Below are 15478 nucleotides of genomic sequence, written 5' to 3'. Positions count from 1 at the left end.
CCTTATCCCTGTCCCCAGACTGCTGCACCCCCTATCCACAACCCCACTCCCTTACAGGCCCCCCAGGACTCCCACCCCTATCCAACCCCCACTGTTCCCCGTCCCCTGACCACCCCCTCTCCCCCAGAACCTCTGCCCCATCCAACTGCCCCTTGCTCCCTGACTGCCCCCGTGGGACCCCCAGCCCCTTATTGAAACCCCCCGCTCCCTAGCCCCTTACCATGCCGCTCAGAGCGGCAGGAGCTCGCAGCTGCATGGCCCGGCTGGAGCCAGCCATGGCGTGCAGAGTGCTGGCGGTGCGGCGCGCTGAGCCTGTGTAGGAGGGGGGGGACAGCAGGGGAGGGGCCGGGGGCTAGCCTCCATGGCCGGGAGCTCAAGGGCCGGGCAGGATGGTTCTGCGGGCTGGATACGGCCCATGGGCTGTAGTTTGCCCACCTCTAGTTTATTACAAGGAAAAAAGAAAGAACAAGAAGAGAGTTGTTAAATGGTAAAGCAGTCAGATACATACAGAGACTTCAGAGACCATATATCAGGTTCTTAGCAGTATGGGTGAGTTTGCTGGCTTGAAAGTCCCTCTGGAACACAGCCACAGCTTGGATAGGTCATTCAGTCCTTTGTTCAGAGCTTCGTTTGTAGGAAAGGTACTCCAGTGGGAAGCAGGCCTGAAGACAAAATGGAGATGAAGCAGTTGTCTTTTATATTCTTTTGCCATGAAGCTTGTGCTGTGAAGCTTGTGTTTGGGACACAGAAAATATAAGCCTCATGGCAAAAGAAGGGGATGGAAAAAGCCTTAGAGTTCTTTGTCCATAGGCATGCCCCTACATTGCTTGCTGACTCATCAGGTGTATTCCCTGGCTTTTTCAATTGGTTCATTGTACAGGTGATGTCCCTTGATGGGCCATCAAGCTGGTTTAGTGCCTGGGGGTGTCACCCAGAAACACAGCACAAGATTGGAAATAGAGATATACCCTACATATCTATAACTCACGATACGAAGGTGATACAAACATATAAACAAGATTATCATATCTGGCAAATTATAACATTTTTGTAGATACTTTACACGGCATATCTAGCATGATTCATTGCAGTTTTAAAATATTGGTATCCATAGTATCATTAAGTGTCTCCCACATTCCATACAGCATCGCACATGGTGGTGATGGTTAGGAATGTGGTGGTGATGATGGTGAGGAAGGCGGTGATGAGGGTGGTGGTGAGGATGGCAGTGATGGGGATGGTGAGGAAGGTGGTGGTGGGGATGGTGAAGATGGCAGCGATGGTGATGGTGGTGGAGATGAAGGCAGTGGTGGGGATGGTGAGGATGGCAGTGGAGGTCATGGTGAGGATGGTGGTGATGAGGGCAGTGCTGGAGGTGATGGTGAGGAAGGTAGTGGTGAGGATGGCAGTGATGGAGATGAAGATGGTGGTGGGGATGGTGAGGAAGGCGGTGGGGGGGAGGGTGGTGATGAGGGCAGTGATGGTGATGGTGGTGAGGAAGGCAGTGGTGGTGATGTGGTATTCTAGAGTTTAGCTCTCATCTGCCCCCAACCCCTGTCTCCTGAGGAGTTAAGCTCTCTTTTTCCTCTGCCGGCCTAGGTTAAAAACCTGATTGAAGAAATGGCGGCTCTGGACGAGATCATCGCCAAGCTGACCAAAGAGAAGAAGGCGCTGCAGGAGGCGCATCAGCAGGCCCTAGATGACCTGCAGGCTGAAGAGGACAAAGTCAACACACTGACGAAGGCCAAAGTCAAACTGGAACAGCAAGTGGATGATGTGAGTAAAACATGAATGCAAAGACCAGTGACAGCAATCCCGTTGTATGGATGAGCCGTGTGCCCCCAGTGCAACCGCCCCGGTACAGAGGAGATGCGTTAGATGCCATGCTAGGTTTCTGCCAGCAATGGAGAAGGGACCTCTCATCAGAGGCAGGAGGATGTGGAGGAGCAGGAGATGTCAGGGGCACTGGAGGGAGTATTTCCCTTCCGAATTTACATGTCTTCCTTCTCTCCAGCTGGAAAGTTCCCTGGAGCAGGAGAAGAAGATCCGAATGGACCTGGAGCGAGCGAAGCGCAAGCTGGAAGGGGATCTGAAGCTGACGCAGGAGTCTGTGATGGATCTGGAGAACGACAAGCAGCAACTGGAGGAGAAACTCAAAAAGTGAGTGCCAGCAATGCCTGGGGAAATACCCCGCAGCCAACCCCAGCCGGCGCTGCTCCTGCCACCTGCTTCCTCCTGCACTGAGCACGCCCACAGGTGCAGGGGGCTGGCATTCTCACTTCTTGGAGCTGTTTCCAGACTGGAAAATGCTGTTATCCTTTGTAGCATCTAGCGTCCCCAGCCATGCTCAGAACCCACTGCGTTGGGCACTCCCAGACATCCAGGGAGAGAGGGTCTAACCAGCCCAGCGCAGGAGGGGTTCTCGTCCCCATGTTGCTGCGGGGCCTGAGGCTCATAGGATGCAGTGACTTACCCAGAGGAGCCTGTGACAGAGGCAGGAACAGAGAACTCTACCCACCCGATCGAACTGCCTCCCAGCGTCCCAGGCTTTAGGGAGCCCAGAAAAGCACTCAAAGCTTCAAGAGAGGCTACTATGCAGAGCTGTCACCTGCAGCCCCCAGGGGCTGCAAATGTAATCAGCAAGTCAGCAGGGTTGATATCAGCTGCCACATCCCAATTCATGGATGGGCTGTGCCCCCCCGGGGAACCGCCCCTGTGCAGGATTGGGTTGTGTCCCCCCAGGGGAACCGCCCCGCTGCAGGGATGGGCTGTGTTCCCCCAGGAACTGCCCCTGTGCGGCGATGGGCTATGCCCCCCAAGGGGAACCGCCCCTATGCAGGATTGGGTTGTGTCCCCCCGGGAACCGCCCCGATGCAGGGATGGGCTGTGCCACCCCGGGGGAACCGCCCCGATGCAGGATTGGGTTGTGTCCTCCCAGGAACTGCCCCGATGCAGGGATGGGCTGTGCCACCCCAGGGGAACCGCCCTGATGCAGGGATGGGCTGTGCCACCCCAGGGGAACCGCCCCGATGCAGGATTGGGTTGTGTGCCCCATGGGGAACCGCCCCAATGCAGGGATGGGCTGTGTGCCCCCAGGGGAACCTGATGTAGAGGGGCTGTCTTAGGTGCTCTGCTACAGTTCTCCGAACAGTCTAGGTTGCAAGTACAGGTTCATTCATCCTTTGGTACAGGACAAAGTACAAGTCACTAGTTTGCAGGGAAGTCTCCTACACTGGCCCCTGGGGGACAGGCTAGGAGGGGCCTGGCAGCTGTTCTCTGCCTAACCACAGGCCTCTGTCCTGGTTCTGTGCAGGAAAGAGTTTGAGACAAACCAGCTGAATTCAAGGATTGAAGATGAGCAAGTGCTTGGGGCCCAGCTGCAGAAGAAGATCAAAGAGCTGCAGGTAAAGGAATGTTGTACAGACCACACAGGCCTGGCGTTCCACAGCGAACCGCCAGGGGGCTGAGTAGGAGAGTGCCCCAGGGCTGACAGAGAAGCTTGTCCCTGAGCGGGCAGAGCACTGCCCGCCTCCCTGGGCCTGCTGCCACCTCTGGGGAGCTATGCGGAGAGGGCTCTGCTTTCCACCATCCCTTCCGGCTGGGCCGGCCAAGCTAGTGTGTCTCCCTCTCCCCTCTCTCCAGCCCTGGGGCCTTGATCCCAGTTCAGCTGGGCACCTTTCAGATCTAATGGAGCCAGCTGGCTTCCCCAGAAGCCCAGCAGCTCCATACGTGCCCACCCTGTGGGGGAGCTTGTTACCCCAGACATGAGAGGGGTGTTCTTGTTAGCAGCACTCTGAGCACGGACCTCACGGAGCCCAGCAGGGATGCCTGGGGAAAGCCAAGCCAGCGCAGTGGGGCTGGTGCGCTCCGGACCAATCCCAGGCACGATCTGTAGGGGAAGCAGGTTAAATGGGGTCGGGTTTGGGGTTTTTTAATTAAAAACTCAAAGACAAGCTCCTGGCATTTCAGCCGGGAGGGAGCTAGCTCTTTGCCCACACACCAGAACCTCAAATCCAACCCCCCAAACCCTGATGTCACAGTTTGTGAGAGGGGCCCAAAGGGCCACACCAGAACCCCAGGGCCAGATCGCCCTAGCTGTGGGGGTGGGGCTGGGCTTGGAATCCTGATTCACAGCTGGACCCAGATTGGGTGGCTCAGGCCCAGCTCTCCAAAGGTTTTAGGGGTGATTGTGTTAGCAGAATCAGTGTTGGGACTGCGGCTAGCTCAGCCCGGGAGCCTGGGGCGCAGGCTGCCTGTCCCAGTGGGGTGGCTTGGTGCTGCAGTGAGGCTCTCCCTCCAGCTGGCACGGCGAGGACGCCTGGCCCCATAGCGCCTGCCCTGCTTTGCCCCCCGCCAGGCCCGCATTGAGGAGCTGGAGGAGGAGCTGGAGGCAGAGCGGGCAGCGAGGGCCAAGGTGGAGAAGCAGCGCGCGGAAGTGGCGCGGGAGCTGGAGGAGCTGAGCGAGCGGCTGGAGGAGGCGGGCGGCGTGACGGCTGTCCAGCTGGAGATGAACAAGAAGCGGGAGGCAGAGTTCCTGAAGCTGCGCAGGGATCTGGAGGAGGCGACGCTGCAGCATGAGTCGACGGCGGCAGCCCTGCGCAAGAAGCACGCCGACACCGTGGCCGAGCTGGGCGAGCAGATCGACAACCTGCAGAGGGTCAAGCAGAAGCTGGAGAAGGAGAAGAGCGAGATGAAGATGGAGGTGGACGACCTGTCGTCTAACATTGAGTATCTCACCAAGAACAAGGTGAGGGACTGGGAAGCTGTGAGCAGGGCTGCCCCCCGCTGGGTGGAACCAGACCTGCTTGGGCGTGGGGGACTAGGGTGCCCAAGAGCAGGTGGAGGCCAAGGCAGGCTCTAAGTTCTAACCCAGCAAGTGTAGGTGGTTTGCGCAGGAGTCTTGGGCGCTGAGCTCAGGTCTGATGTTCGCTTGGCCAAGTCACTAACCTCCCTGCCTCCAGCTGCAAGTGGGGATAAGGACACGTACCTGCTCCGTGCTTGGGCCGGAGGGCTCTGAAGCTGCTAAGATCAGAGCAAAGGCTGGAGCTCTTGGCGTGGAAAGCCCTGGGTTCTATCCTAGATGCTGCATGTGCGCAGAACAGCAGCTGAGCTCTCTGTATTGAAGGCAGCTGCAGGACCTGTTCCTCTACCGAGGGGGACATGCAAGGGTCCCATACTAGCAGGGCTCTGTGTGAGAGCCTAATGGGAATCCTGTTTTGCATCACTCAGCTGAGAGTGGGTCAGAGAAAGGGGGATTCCCCAGTCTCAAACCATAGCCTAGGAGGCAGGACAGTTCCCGGGGAGGCGTGTTCAGCAGCTGAGCCCATTTGGAAGAGCAAAGTTGTCTAGCTCGGGGCTGCCGATGTGACGCTGCCCTGGCTGCTCGCTGCAGGCAAATGCCGAGAAGCTGTGCCGAACGTACGAGGACCAGCTGAGCGAGGCCAAGTCCAAAGTGGAGGAGCTGCAGCGCCAGCTGGCCGAAGTGAGCACCCAGCGCGGCCGGCTGCAGACTGAGAACGGTAGGTTCGGAACGCCTTCGCCCAGCTCTGGACTGGCTGAGAGGGGCCCCGAGGCTGGGCTTGCTGCTAAACCAGGGGACTGGGATCAGCCACTTTCCTGCCTCTCCGAGAGATCAGTGTGCTCTTCTGGCAGGGAGCAGCTCGCTGAGTAATTACTGATGCCAAAGCGGTGCCCGGAGGAGCTGCAGAATGTACCCGCAGGCCCCACTCAGGGCGGGCAGCGCGGCCAGCCAAGACAGAACAGCGGAGGCAGCGAGAGGAGAGAGGTAGCATCAGCCTTAGTGTGGCTACGGAACGTGCCGTGACCCCCAGCGTTGCCAGCAGGACGCTCCCTGCTGGCAGAGTTCCCCCTCCGCCCCAGCAGCACAGCTGCTGCCTTTGGGTCCAAGGATGCCCGGCTGGAGACCCAGCGAGGCTAGGTTCTGCCCAGACTCTCCTGGGATCTGCACTGGAAGGGCTGAGTGCATCAGGGAGCTGTGACATTAAGCTGAGATCCCTGCTGCCCAGGCGAGAGGTAAAGAGCCCCTGGCACGAGGGATAATAGGCCAATTGCCCAGGCCAACATCCCGTCTACCAGCAAGCCAGGTTCTGCTACCCTAGACTGTGTGGGGACCATCCAGGGCCCAGACTAGTGGCTGGCTTCGCACAGCCTGGCTGAGAGCCAAGTCATTGCTTGGGGGATGGGAAGTGCTAGATAAAGTCCATTTCGACTGACTCCGAGCTAGTGATGGGCCATAACTGCAAGGCCAGGTCCAGACTCCTTGAGCTCTGCGGGAACTCAGAGATGGGCTCAGGCCTATTGCTGTTAGCGAGCGCATCACCTTGGGCCCCCTGGAACCGGAGGCAGTTGGGGATCAGTTCTGCATGCTGGCGCTCAGGGGCCGCAGGGAGCTGAAGGACACGAGCACACGGCCTTGCACGGTTTCTATTTGCCCAGCTCCATTCCAGTTGTTTGGCTTTGTCTGCACTAGGGGAGCTAAGCCGTCTGCTGGAGGAAAAGGAGTCTTTTATAAACCAGCTGAGCCGTGGCAAGACCTCGTTTACCCAGACTATTGAGGAAATCAAGAGGCAGCTGGAAGAAGAGACCAAGGTAAGGCTGTGTGAGGGAGACGACTGGCTCTCTGGGGCCTCTCTCCTGTGGGAGGGGGGGCTTGCTGGCTAGCCAGGAAGGGAGTTGGGGAGCCCAGCAATGCGGACTTGCACCTAAGTCCCTAGAAAAGGATGGAAAATCATAGAGTCATAGAATATTAGGGTTGGAAGAGACCTCAGGAGGTCATCTAGTCCAACCCCCTGCTCAAAGCAGGACCAACCCCAACTAAATCATCCCAGCCAGGGCTTTGTCAAGCTGGGCCTTAAAAACCTCTAAGGATGGAGATTCCACCACCTCCCTAGGTAACCCATTCCAGTGCTTCACCACCCTCCTAGTGAAATAGTTTTTCCTAATATCCAACCTAGACCTCCCCCACTGCAACTTGAGATCATTGCTCCTTGTTCTGTCATCTGCCACCACTGAGAACAGCTGAGCTCCATCCTCTTTGGAACCCCCCTTCAGGTAGTTGAAAGCAGCTATCAAATCCCCCCTCACTCTTCTCTTCTGCAGACTAAATAAGCCCAGTTCCCTCAGCCTCTCCTCATAAGTCACGTGCCCCAGCCCCCTAATCATTTTCGTTGCCCTCTGCTGAACTCTCTCCAATTTGTCCACATCCTTTCTGTAGCGAGGGCCCCAAAACTGGATGCAATACTCCAGATGTGGCCTCACCAGTGTCCATAGAGGGGAAAAATCACTTCCCGCCATCTGCTGGCAATCCTCCTACTAATGCAGCCCAATATGCCATTAGCCTTCTTGGTAACAAGGGCACACTGTTGTCTCATATCCAGCTTCTCGTCCATTGTAATCCCTGGGTCCTTTTCTGCAGAATTGCTGCTTAACCAGTCAGTCCCTAGCCTGTAGCAGTGCATGGGATTCTTCCGTCCTAAGTGCAGGACTCTGCACTTGTCCTTGTTGAATCTCTTCAGGTTCCTTTTGGCCTAATCCTCCAATTTGTCTAGGTCACTCTGGACCCTATCCCTACCCTCCAGCATATCTACCTCTCCCCCCAGCTTAGCGTCATCCGCAAACTTGCTGAGGGTGCAATCCATCCCATCATCCAGATCATTAATGAACATCTTGAACAAAACCGGCCCCAGGACCGACCCCTGGGGCACTCCGCTTGATTCCGGCTGCCAACTAGACATTGAGCCGTTGATCACTACCCCTTGAGCCTGATGACCCAGCCAGCTTTGTATCCATCAAACTGCCAGTCATTGGCCAGACTGACACTGGGCCTGGCCATGCTCAGGGGTACCCAGCCCAGCCAAGCCTGGCAAGGGGCTGAAGCCACTGCTCGGAGCAGGAAAAACATGTCTGGGAGGGTAGCTGTGCAGGGGAGCCTTGGCCAGCACAGGTACTGGGAATGGGACCCTGCGCCTGGTGCTGGGGTTGGATCCAGCCCTGATCAGTCGTGAGCAGTAGCTCAGCCCAGGCAGTGGCTTTCTGGGGCCCTCTGTGAAGGGAGCTGGTGGGTGTTGGTCTGTCGCCCAGCAGGCTGCTCTCTGCACCCCCCCCACAAGCACCCCCACCACTGCACAGCTTGGCCCCTGGGGTCAGTCTCAGCAGAGAGGCCAGGGAGGCTGAATTCCCTTCTGCTAGGCTGCCCCTACAGGGCCGGTTTGTGGCACCCAGGAGGGCAGACCGGCACTGCTCCTGCTGGCGTGGGAACATGCCCTGCACAGAAAGCACCAGGCCCCAGGCCAGCAATCCAGCATCTTTCACTGGAGCTAGACTCCCCGCGTTAAGGAGGCACTGCCCCAGCAGAGCCTGCCTGAGCGGGGGAGACGGGGGGTCCCGGCCTTGGGCAGCACTGGCTAAGTGTGAAGGCTGACTCCCACCCCAGGCCTGAGGGGAGCCCTCTGCCCATCTCGGCTCTCCTGCCTTCCCCTTTGCAGTCCAAAAACGCCTTGGCTCACGCGCTGCAAGCCTCGCGCCATGACTGCGACCTGCTGCGGGAGCAGTACGAGGAGGAGGTGGAGGCCAAAGGGGAGCTCCAGAGGACCCTGTCGAAGGCCAATGCTGAGGTGGCCCAGTGGAGAACCAAGTACGAGACGGATGCCATTCAGAGGACAGAGGAGCTGGAGGAAGCCAAGTAAGTTCCAGCAAGGGTCATGCACTGGGCACTGGCTGCTCCATCCGCCTGCTAGGACTGCTTGGGAGCAGATCTCCTGGGTGGCTGCTGGTCTCTGCAGAGGGACAGGGCAGCTCTTGAGCTGACCCTCCCACGTGTATCTGCAGAGACACCTCTGCGTTCACACAGAGACGCGACTGGCTCAGCGAACACCCGTATGCTGGGCCTGGCCAAGGGATACGTTGCCTGTTGGCACTGTGTGTGAGAGCAGGGTGCTCTCTGCCCCAAGCTCCAACCACCAACGCTGCCCAGGGACTGCCCTGAATGTCCAGCATGTTGCTCCGTGGGGGCTTATCTGGGGATCTGTGCATCAGCCAACATATCCGTGGGTGCACAAACATCCATGTGCCTAATGGGTTTGCATGGGGGCTGGTGGCTGTCCAAGGGGTGATGTGGCATTTGTGGAAGAACATAAGAACGGCCATACGGGGTCAGACCAAAGGTCCATCTGACAATGCCACGTGCCCCAGAGGGAATGAACAGAACAGGTAAACATCAAGTGATGCATCCCATCGTCCATTCCCAGCTCTGGCTAACAGAGGCTAGGGACACCGTCCATGCCAATAGCTAATGATGGACCTATCCTCCATGAACTTATCTAGTTCATTTTTGAACCCTGTTATAGTCTTGGCCTTCACAACATCCTCTGGCAAGGAATTCTACAGGTTGACTGTGCATTATGTGAAGAAATACTCCCTTTTGTTTGTTTTAAACCTGCTGCCTATTAATTTCATTGGGTGACCCCTAATTCTTGTGTAAGTGGGGGAATGGTCCTGCTAGTGTGAGGAACTTTCCTGGCTTATACAGTATCCTGGTGGAATTTGCTAGCGAAAGGATCTAAGTCCTCGTTCCCACTCCCTTTACCCAGAGAGGGAGGGCTCCACTTCCCCTCTCCTGTGTGGCAGAGTCCTCTCTCTGGGGCACCTGGACATCACAAACAACTGTCTCTGGAATGTAAGGGAAGTTCATAGTCTGAGTCTCACACGTCCCAGGCCCTGGCTGTTCTGCAGGGATGCCGCGGGTTGGACACTTGCTCTGGCGGTGGCTACATGCCCTCTGGCTGTAGGCGGCAGGACCCTTCTTCCCAGAGTAGCGCCCTCTCTCCTCCCCCCTTCGGGGTTAAGATCCCCCTCCCAGTGCGGCCTGCAAGGCCTCTTGGCTGGGGCATCTCCCTGCACTGGGCCCTCTGCCAAGGGTTCCCCTTGCTCTCCCCAGCTGCTCACGGCACTTAGCTCTGGCCTGCTCCAGCTCCACTCTGCCTCAGCGCTGCTGCTGCTCTGCCTCCAGCTCCCTGGGCTGCTCCTCCGGCCCTGGCCAGCATGGCCCTGCCCCCCCAGCTCAGCTCGGGCTCCTGCTCTCTTCTTAGCTCTGCCTCAGCCAGCTCCAGCTCACATGGAGGACAGGACCCCCAGCCTCCCTCATGGGCCTGCCTGCCCTGTCAACCAGGTTGACCTGGAGCATTGGCCTCTCCCCGTTGGCCCAAGGAACCGTCAGTCTCAGGGTCCTGATTTCTCATCAGCTCTTCCCCCTTCTTTTGGTACTGGGAGAAGGCCAACCCAACCTGAGTTTCATGACAGGCCAGCAGCCCCCTTATGCCTGGGCCTTCCTCTCCCGGTCAGGCCAGGAGAATCTCAAGGATGGGCTTGAGCCCAAGTCCATTGAGGTCAATGGCCAAGATTCCCCCAGACTCCCTGGGCTTGGAATCAGGTCCCTGTTGATGGAATTGGCCTGAGGTGCACGCCTGCCTGGCTCCGTGTCCACGCGTGGGGCCTGCTGTGCCCAGCCCCCGGCTCACTCGCTGACGGTGATTGGCAGGAAGAAGCTAGCCATCCGGCTGCAGGAGGCGGAGGAGGCTGTAGAGGCAGCGCATGCCAAGTGCTCCTCCCTGGAGAAGACCAAGCACCGGCTGCAGACGGAGATCGAGGACCTGTCCATCGACCTGGAGAGAGCCAACTCTGCGGCCGCCGCGCTGGACAAGAAGCAGCGTAACTTTGACCGCATCCTGGCCGAATGGAAGCAGAAGTATGAGGAGACCCAGGCAGAGCTGGAGTCCTCACAGAAAGAGTCACGCAGCCTGAGCACGGAGCTCTTCAAACTCAAGAACGCCTATGAGGAGTCCCTGGACAACCTGGAAACCCTCAAACGCGAGAACAAGAACCTCCAAGGTACAGCCGGGCTCCGGCACCCAGCGCCACGTCCCTGGGGCTGGGCACAAGGCAGCATGGGGGCACCCCCGGGCCAGCGCCGTGCCCTGGCCTGCTGAGCACAGCTGTGTCTCTGGGCCCACTGGCCAGTGCGGGGGCTTGGAGGGTGGCTGGCAGAACCCCTGCCCAGCTGCTTGTGCCCAAACAGCCCACTTGAGGGCCTGGGCCTGCAGGTAGGGCTGGGAGGGGTCCGAATCCACATCCCCAGACTGCGGGTCTGGCCGTTTGCTATTTGTCAGGCAGACCCAGGACGGGGGGAGGGGGTCGAAGCCGGAGGCTTTGCTTGACAGCTGTGGGAAAGCTGGCGGTTAGGGGAACGCAGGCCCCCCATGCTCACCCTCTGTCACCCTCCAGAGGAGATTGCCGACCTGACAGACCAGATCAGCCTGAGCGGCAAGACCATCCACGAGCTGGAGAAGGTGAAGAAGGCCCTGGAGAGCGAGAAGAACGACATTCAGGCAGCGCTGGAGGAGGCTGAGGTGGGTTTGGGCTCACGCTAATGAATGCCCCATCCCATGGCCTTGCACAGTGCAATGCCCTGTGCAGCCCCCTCCCTGCCGTGCCCCAGGGCCGGGGCTCCGAACACAGCGCTCTCTTCTGGGTGCAGTCAGCCTGTGAGAAACGCTCTCTGAGCCAAGTCACTGCCGCCCCGACACCCCTTCACCCATGTTGCTTTTGGGCAGGCATCAGACACTCCCCAAACAACCCCTGCCCAGGGCGACAGCTGCCACCTGCCCAGAGGCCTCTGGGTTCGTGGGGGCTATGGGGCAGGACTCCTGGGCTCTGTCCCTGCTCCGGCACTAACGTGTTCTGTTACCTTGGGCAAGTCAGCACATTTGGCCCTTGGGTTCCCCATTTGCCAGTGTGGGGGTTGCGAGGATCCCCAGTGAGCCCGTTGCTTGCAGGGCAGCCGACGGCCACTATTCTCTGTGGCCGAGTGCACAGCCGGCCGGTTCAGCCTGCCCGCACCGGGGCTGGGAGAGGGTTACCACCTCTGACCCAGCAACTCTGCCCCTTGGTCTCTTCGCCCTGCTGCACCCAGAGCAGGCCGGGTCGAGCGCCTGGCCTCTCGGTACAGCCATGTTTTCAAAGGGGAGGCAGGGCCAAAGCCAGGAGAGGGACCCCAGCAATACGTGACACTAATGCCCATCTGCTGCTGCCGGTAGGGGGCACTGGAGCACGAGGAGAGCAAGACCCTGCGGATCCAGCTCGAGCTGTCCCAGATCAAGGCTGACGTGGAGAGAAAACTGGCCGAGAAGGACGAGGAGTTTGAAAACCTCAGGTAGCGCCTGCCTGTGCCCACCTCCCATTGCTATCTAGCCCACAGGGGTGGCTTGGCAGAGCTCTCTCCAGAGCTGGCATAACCCCAGGGTAAAGCCGAGGGGAAGGGGCCCACACCGCACCTGGGGCTGGCCCCCAGCAGTAAGCTTTGAGCACTGGAGGTGGATTAACCCCTCTCCTCTCGCAGGCGTAACCACCAGCGAGCCATGGACTCCATGCAGGCCACACTGGACGCAGAGGCCAAGGCCAGGAACGAGGCTATCCGGCTGAGGAAGAAGATGGAGGGCGACTTGAATGAGATGGAGATCCAGCTGAGCCATGCCAACCGCCAGGCCGCCGAGTCCCAGAAACTGGTCCGGCAGCTCCAGGCCCAAATCAAGGTCAGTGCGGCCCCAGGCGGCGGGCAGGGCTCCAGCTGCTGCCCTGGGTGGGGGTGATCGCAGCGCTCTGGAGCTGTGCCAGCCCCCCGCTGAAGGCAGGGGTCGTGTCGGGTACTGCCAGCTGGTGCACCAGCTGGCTCCCAGCCCTGGCCCCTGCCAGCCGGAAGCAGGGTTAGCCTGGCCGGATGCTCACGCCTGCCTGGGGTGATGGCTCCGGGCCTGCATCCAGCCCCGTCCGTCTCCACCCCCCCTTGACCGTGTGTGTCGCTGCCGTGGGCAGGACTTGCAGATCGAGCTGGACGACACCCTGCGCCACAACGACGACCTGAAGGAGCAGGCGGCAGCCCTGGAAAGGCGCAACAACCTGCTGGTGGCCGAGGTGGAGGAGCTGCGGGCAGCGCTGGAGCAGGCCGAGCGGGGCAGGAAGCTGGCTGAGCAGGAGCTGCTGGAGGCCACCGAGAGAGTCAACCTGCTGCACTCCCAGGTGAGCGGGAGCCTGTGCAGGCCCAGCCCATGGGGCAGGGGGCACACAGGGGGTAGGTTCCTGGGCCCCTTCACCCCACACAGCGCAGCGCCCTGGGCCGCTGAGCTCCAGGCCCTCCCACACTGCGAGGACAGAGGTGACTGGAACCAGCCAGGGCACTGCCCTATGGGCACTGCCCTATGGGCACTGCCCTGTCCCACCCACCCCCCTGTGAACAGCCCCGTCCCCATCCCATGTGAATAACCCTGCCCTGTTGCTGCTCCAGAACACAGGCCTCATTAACCACAAGAAGAAGATAGAGGCGGACCTCGCCCAGCTGAGCTCAGAGGTGGAGGAGGCCGTGCAGGAGTGTCGCAACGCTGAGGAGAAGGCCAAGAAAGCCATCACCGACGTAAGGGAACTGGGGGTGCTGGCCACAGGATCAGCAAGCAAGAGGGGCCCTCAGGGAAAGGGCCTACGTGGTCACGCACCCTGGTGCTGGCATTCAGGAGGCAGCAGGTCGGTATTCAGAGTCCATGGCCAGAGGGGATCACTGTGATCCTCTTGTCTGACCTCCTGTATAACAGGCCAGAGACCAGCCCCACAACAGTCCCTAGAGCAGATCGTGTAGAAAAACACCCAGTACGGATTCAAAACCTGCCTGTGCTGGAGCCTCCATCAGGGCCCTTGGCAATTTGTTCCAGGGGGCAAGTCCCCTCCCTTGTAAACACTTAACGCCGTATTTCTAGTCTGCATGGATCTAGCTTCAGCTCCCAGCCACTGGATCCTGTTAGACTTTCCTCTGCTAGACTGAAGAGCCCAGTATTAAATATTCGTTCTCTATGCAGGTCCTTGCAGACCGTGATCAAGTCACCCTGAAGCTTCTCTTTGTTAAGCTAAGTTGATTGAGCTTCACGAGGCTCTCGCAATAAAGCAGCAGCTCACGTTGTTCGGGGCTCACTGCTGCCCTCCATGTAGCACCTGGGGGGAGGGGGGTGTCATGGATCAGCAGCCAGTGTGGGATGGACAACGCGCCTGCATCCCTCTCCCACGCTCCTGCCAGCGGCACTGACTGATTGCATGAGGCCTGGCCCCGGCACTGACAGGCGCCCTCCCTTCGGTCCCCTCAGGCGGCCATGATGGCAGAGGAGCTGAAGAAGGAGCAGGACACCAGTGCGCACCTGGAGCGGATGAAGAAGAACATGGAGCAGACCATCAAGGACCTACAGATGCGCCTGGACGAGGCCGAGCAGATCGCCCTGAAGGGGGGTAAGAAGCAGATCCAGAAGCTGGAGGCCAGGGTAAGTGCTGGCAGGGGCCCCAAGTGCAGAGTGGGCTCAGAGGGGGTGTCCTCTCCCAGCTGCTCCCACGCTGCCAGGCTAGGGCCCGGCCCTCCCAGCTCAGCCTGACCTGGGCAGCTGGGAGCCCAGAGCAGACCACCACCACCCTGCTTCTGCCCACAGGTGCGTGAGCTGGAGGGGGAGCTGGACATCGAGCAGAAGAGGAATGCAGAGACCCAGAAAGGCATTCGCAAGTACGAGAGGAGGGTCAAGGAGCTGACCTACCAGGTACAGCTGTGCAGGGCTCCCCAACCCCTGCACCCGGTTCCTTGCCTCCCCCTGCTTCCACACCAGGCTCCCTATGTCCCTCCCCTCTGCCTGCTCCCTGACCCCTTCCCAGAGCTCCCAGCCCCACCTGCCTGCCCTCACACGGGACTCCGAGGCCCACCCTCACCAGGTGCCAAGCCTCAGCCCCTGCCCTGCAGGAGGCCCGTCACCTGTAGGAAAGCCCAGACTCTTTCAGCCCTCCCCAGTCTCCTCCCCCAAATCCCTCCTGACTTCTGCTGCCCGGGGTGACCTCCTCACTGCCCCAGGGCAGGCAGGAAGCAGGGGCTGAGCAGCCATGAGCCAGCCTGGGCTCCATGGGAAGAGGGTGGGGTCTGTGGCAGTGGAGATTCATTGGGGGTCCATGGGGAGGGGAGATTAGCCAGAGGGGAAGCCGTGGGCAGGCCGGGGGCAGCTGGCAGCCTGGCCAGGGGAAGGGTTAGGAGGCCCGGTGGCAGGGGCTGATGACTCACTAGTGGCCCTGGCTGGGCTCTTTCAGACTGAGGAGGACAGGAAGAACCTGGCACGGATGCAGGACCTAATTGACAAACTGCAGACCAAGGTCAAGAGCTACAAGCGCCAGTTCGAGGAGGCGGTAAGTGCCAGGCAGAGATCCCACCCCTCTGCCCTCCTAGGCAGGACACACCTGGCCCTGCTCCTGGGGGGCTGGAGCCTGGACCCCTCTCCTGCCAGGGCTCAGGCTGCTCCTGAATAGCCCAGCACTGGGACCAGAGCTATCCCAAGGCCCGAGCCAGTCGGAGTCCTTGCCACTTCTCCAGGGAGTCCTCCTTGCACTGGAGGTGCCA

At 59.6% G+C, this 15478-nt stretch overlaps 1 protein-coding gene across 1 annotated transcript in view; it reads left to right on the top strand.

Annotated features, from left to right (window-relative positions):
• MYH7B (myosin heavy chain 7B) overlaps window positions 1-15478 on the top strand; it is a 50675-nt gene that overhangs the window by 34253 nt on the left and 944 nt on the right. The window contains exons 25-40 of the mRNA XM_073309927.2: window positions 1600-1776; window positions 2015-2160; window positions 3314-3404; window positions 4358-4747; window positions 5393-5519; window positions 6491-6609; window positions 8505-8701; window positions 10556-10905; window positions 11299-11423; window positions 12111-12226; window positions 12413-12605; window positions 12886-13089; window positions 13355-13480; window positions 14199-14369; window positions 14532-14636; window positions 15172-15267. Of these exons, the coding sequence (XP_073166028.1) occupies window positions 1600-1776; window positions 2015-2160; window positions 3314-3404; window positions 4358-4747; window positions 5393-5519; window positions 6491-6609; window positions 8505-8701; window positions 10556-10905; window positions 11299-11423; window positions 12111-12226; window positions 12413-12605; window positions 12886-13089; window positions 13355-13480; window positions 14199-14369; window positions 14532-14636; window positions 15172-15267 (2733 nt within the window). The remainder of the gene's footprint in view (window positions 1-1599; window positions 1777-2014; window positions 2161-3313; window positions 3405-4357; window positions 4748-5392; window positions 5520-6490; window positions 6610-8504; window positions 8702-10555; window positions 10906-11298; window positions 11424-12110; window positions 12227-12412; window positions 12606-12885; window positions 13090-13354; window positions 13481-14198; window positions 14370-14531; window positions 14637-15171; window positions 15268-15478) is intronic.

Source organism: Lepidochelys kempii, chromosome 13, assembly GCF_965140285.1.
Source record: "Lepidochelys kempii isolate rLepKem1 chromosome 13, rLepKem1.hap1, whole genome shotgun sequence".
In the NCBI taxonomy this organism is placed as follows: domain Eukaryota; kingdom Metazoa; phylum Chordata; order Testudines; family Cheloniidae; genus Lepidochelys; species Lepidochelys kempii.
This window is presented reverse-complemented; position numbering and strand designations above follow the sequence as displayed.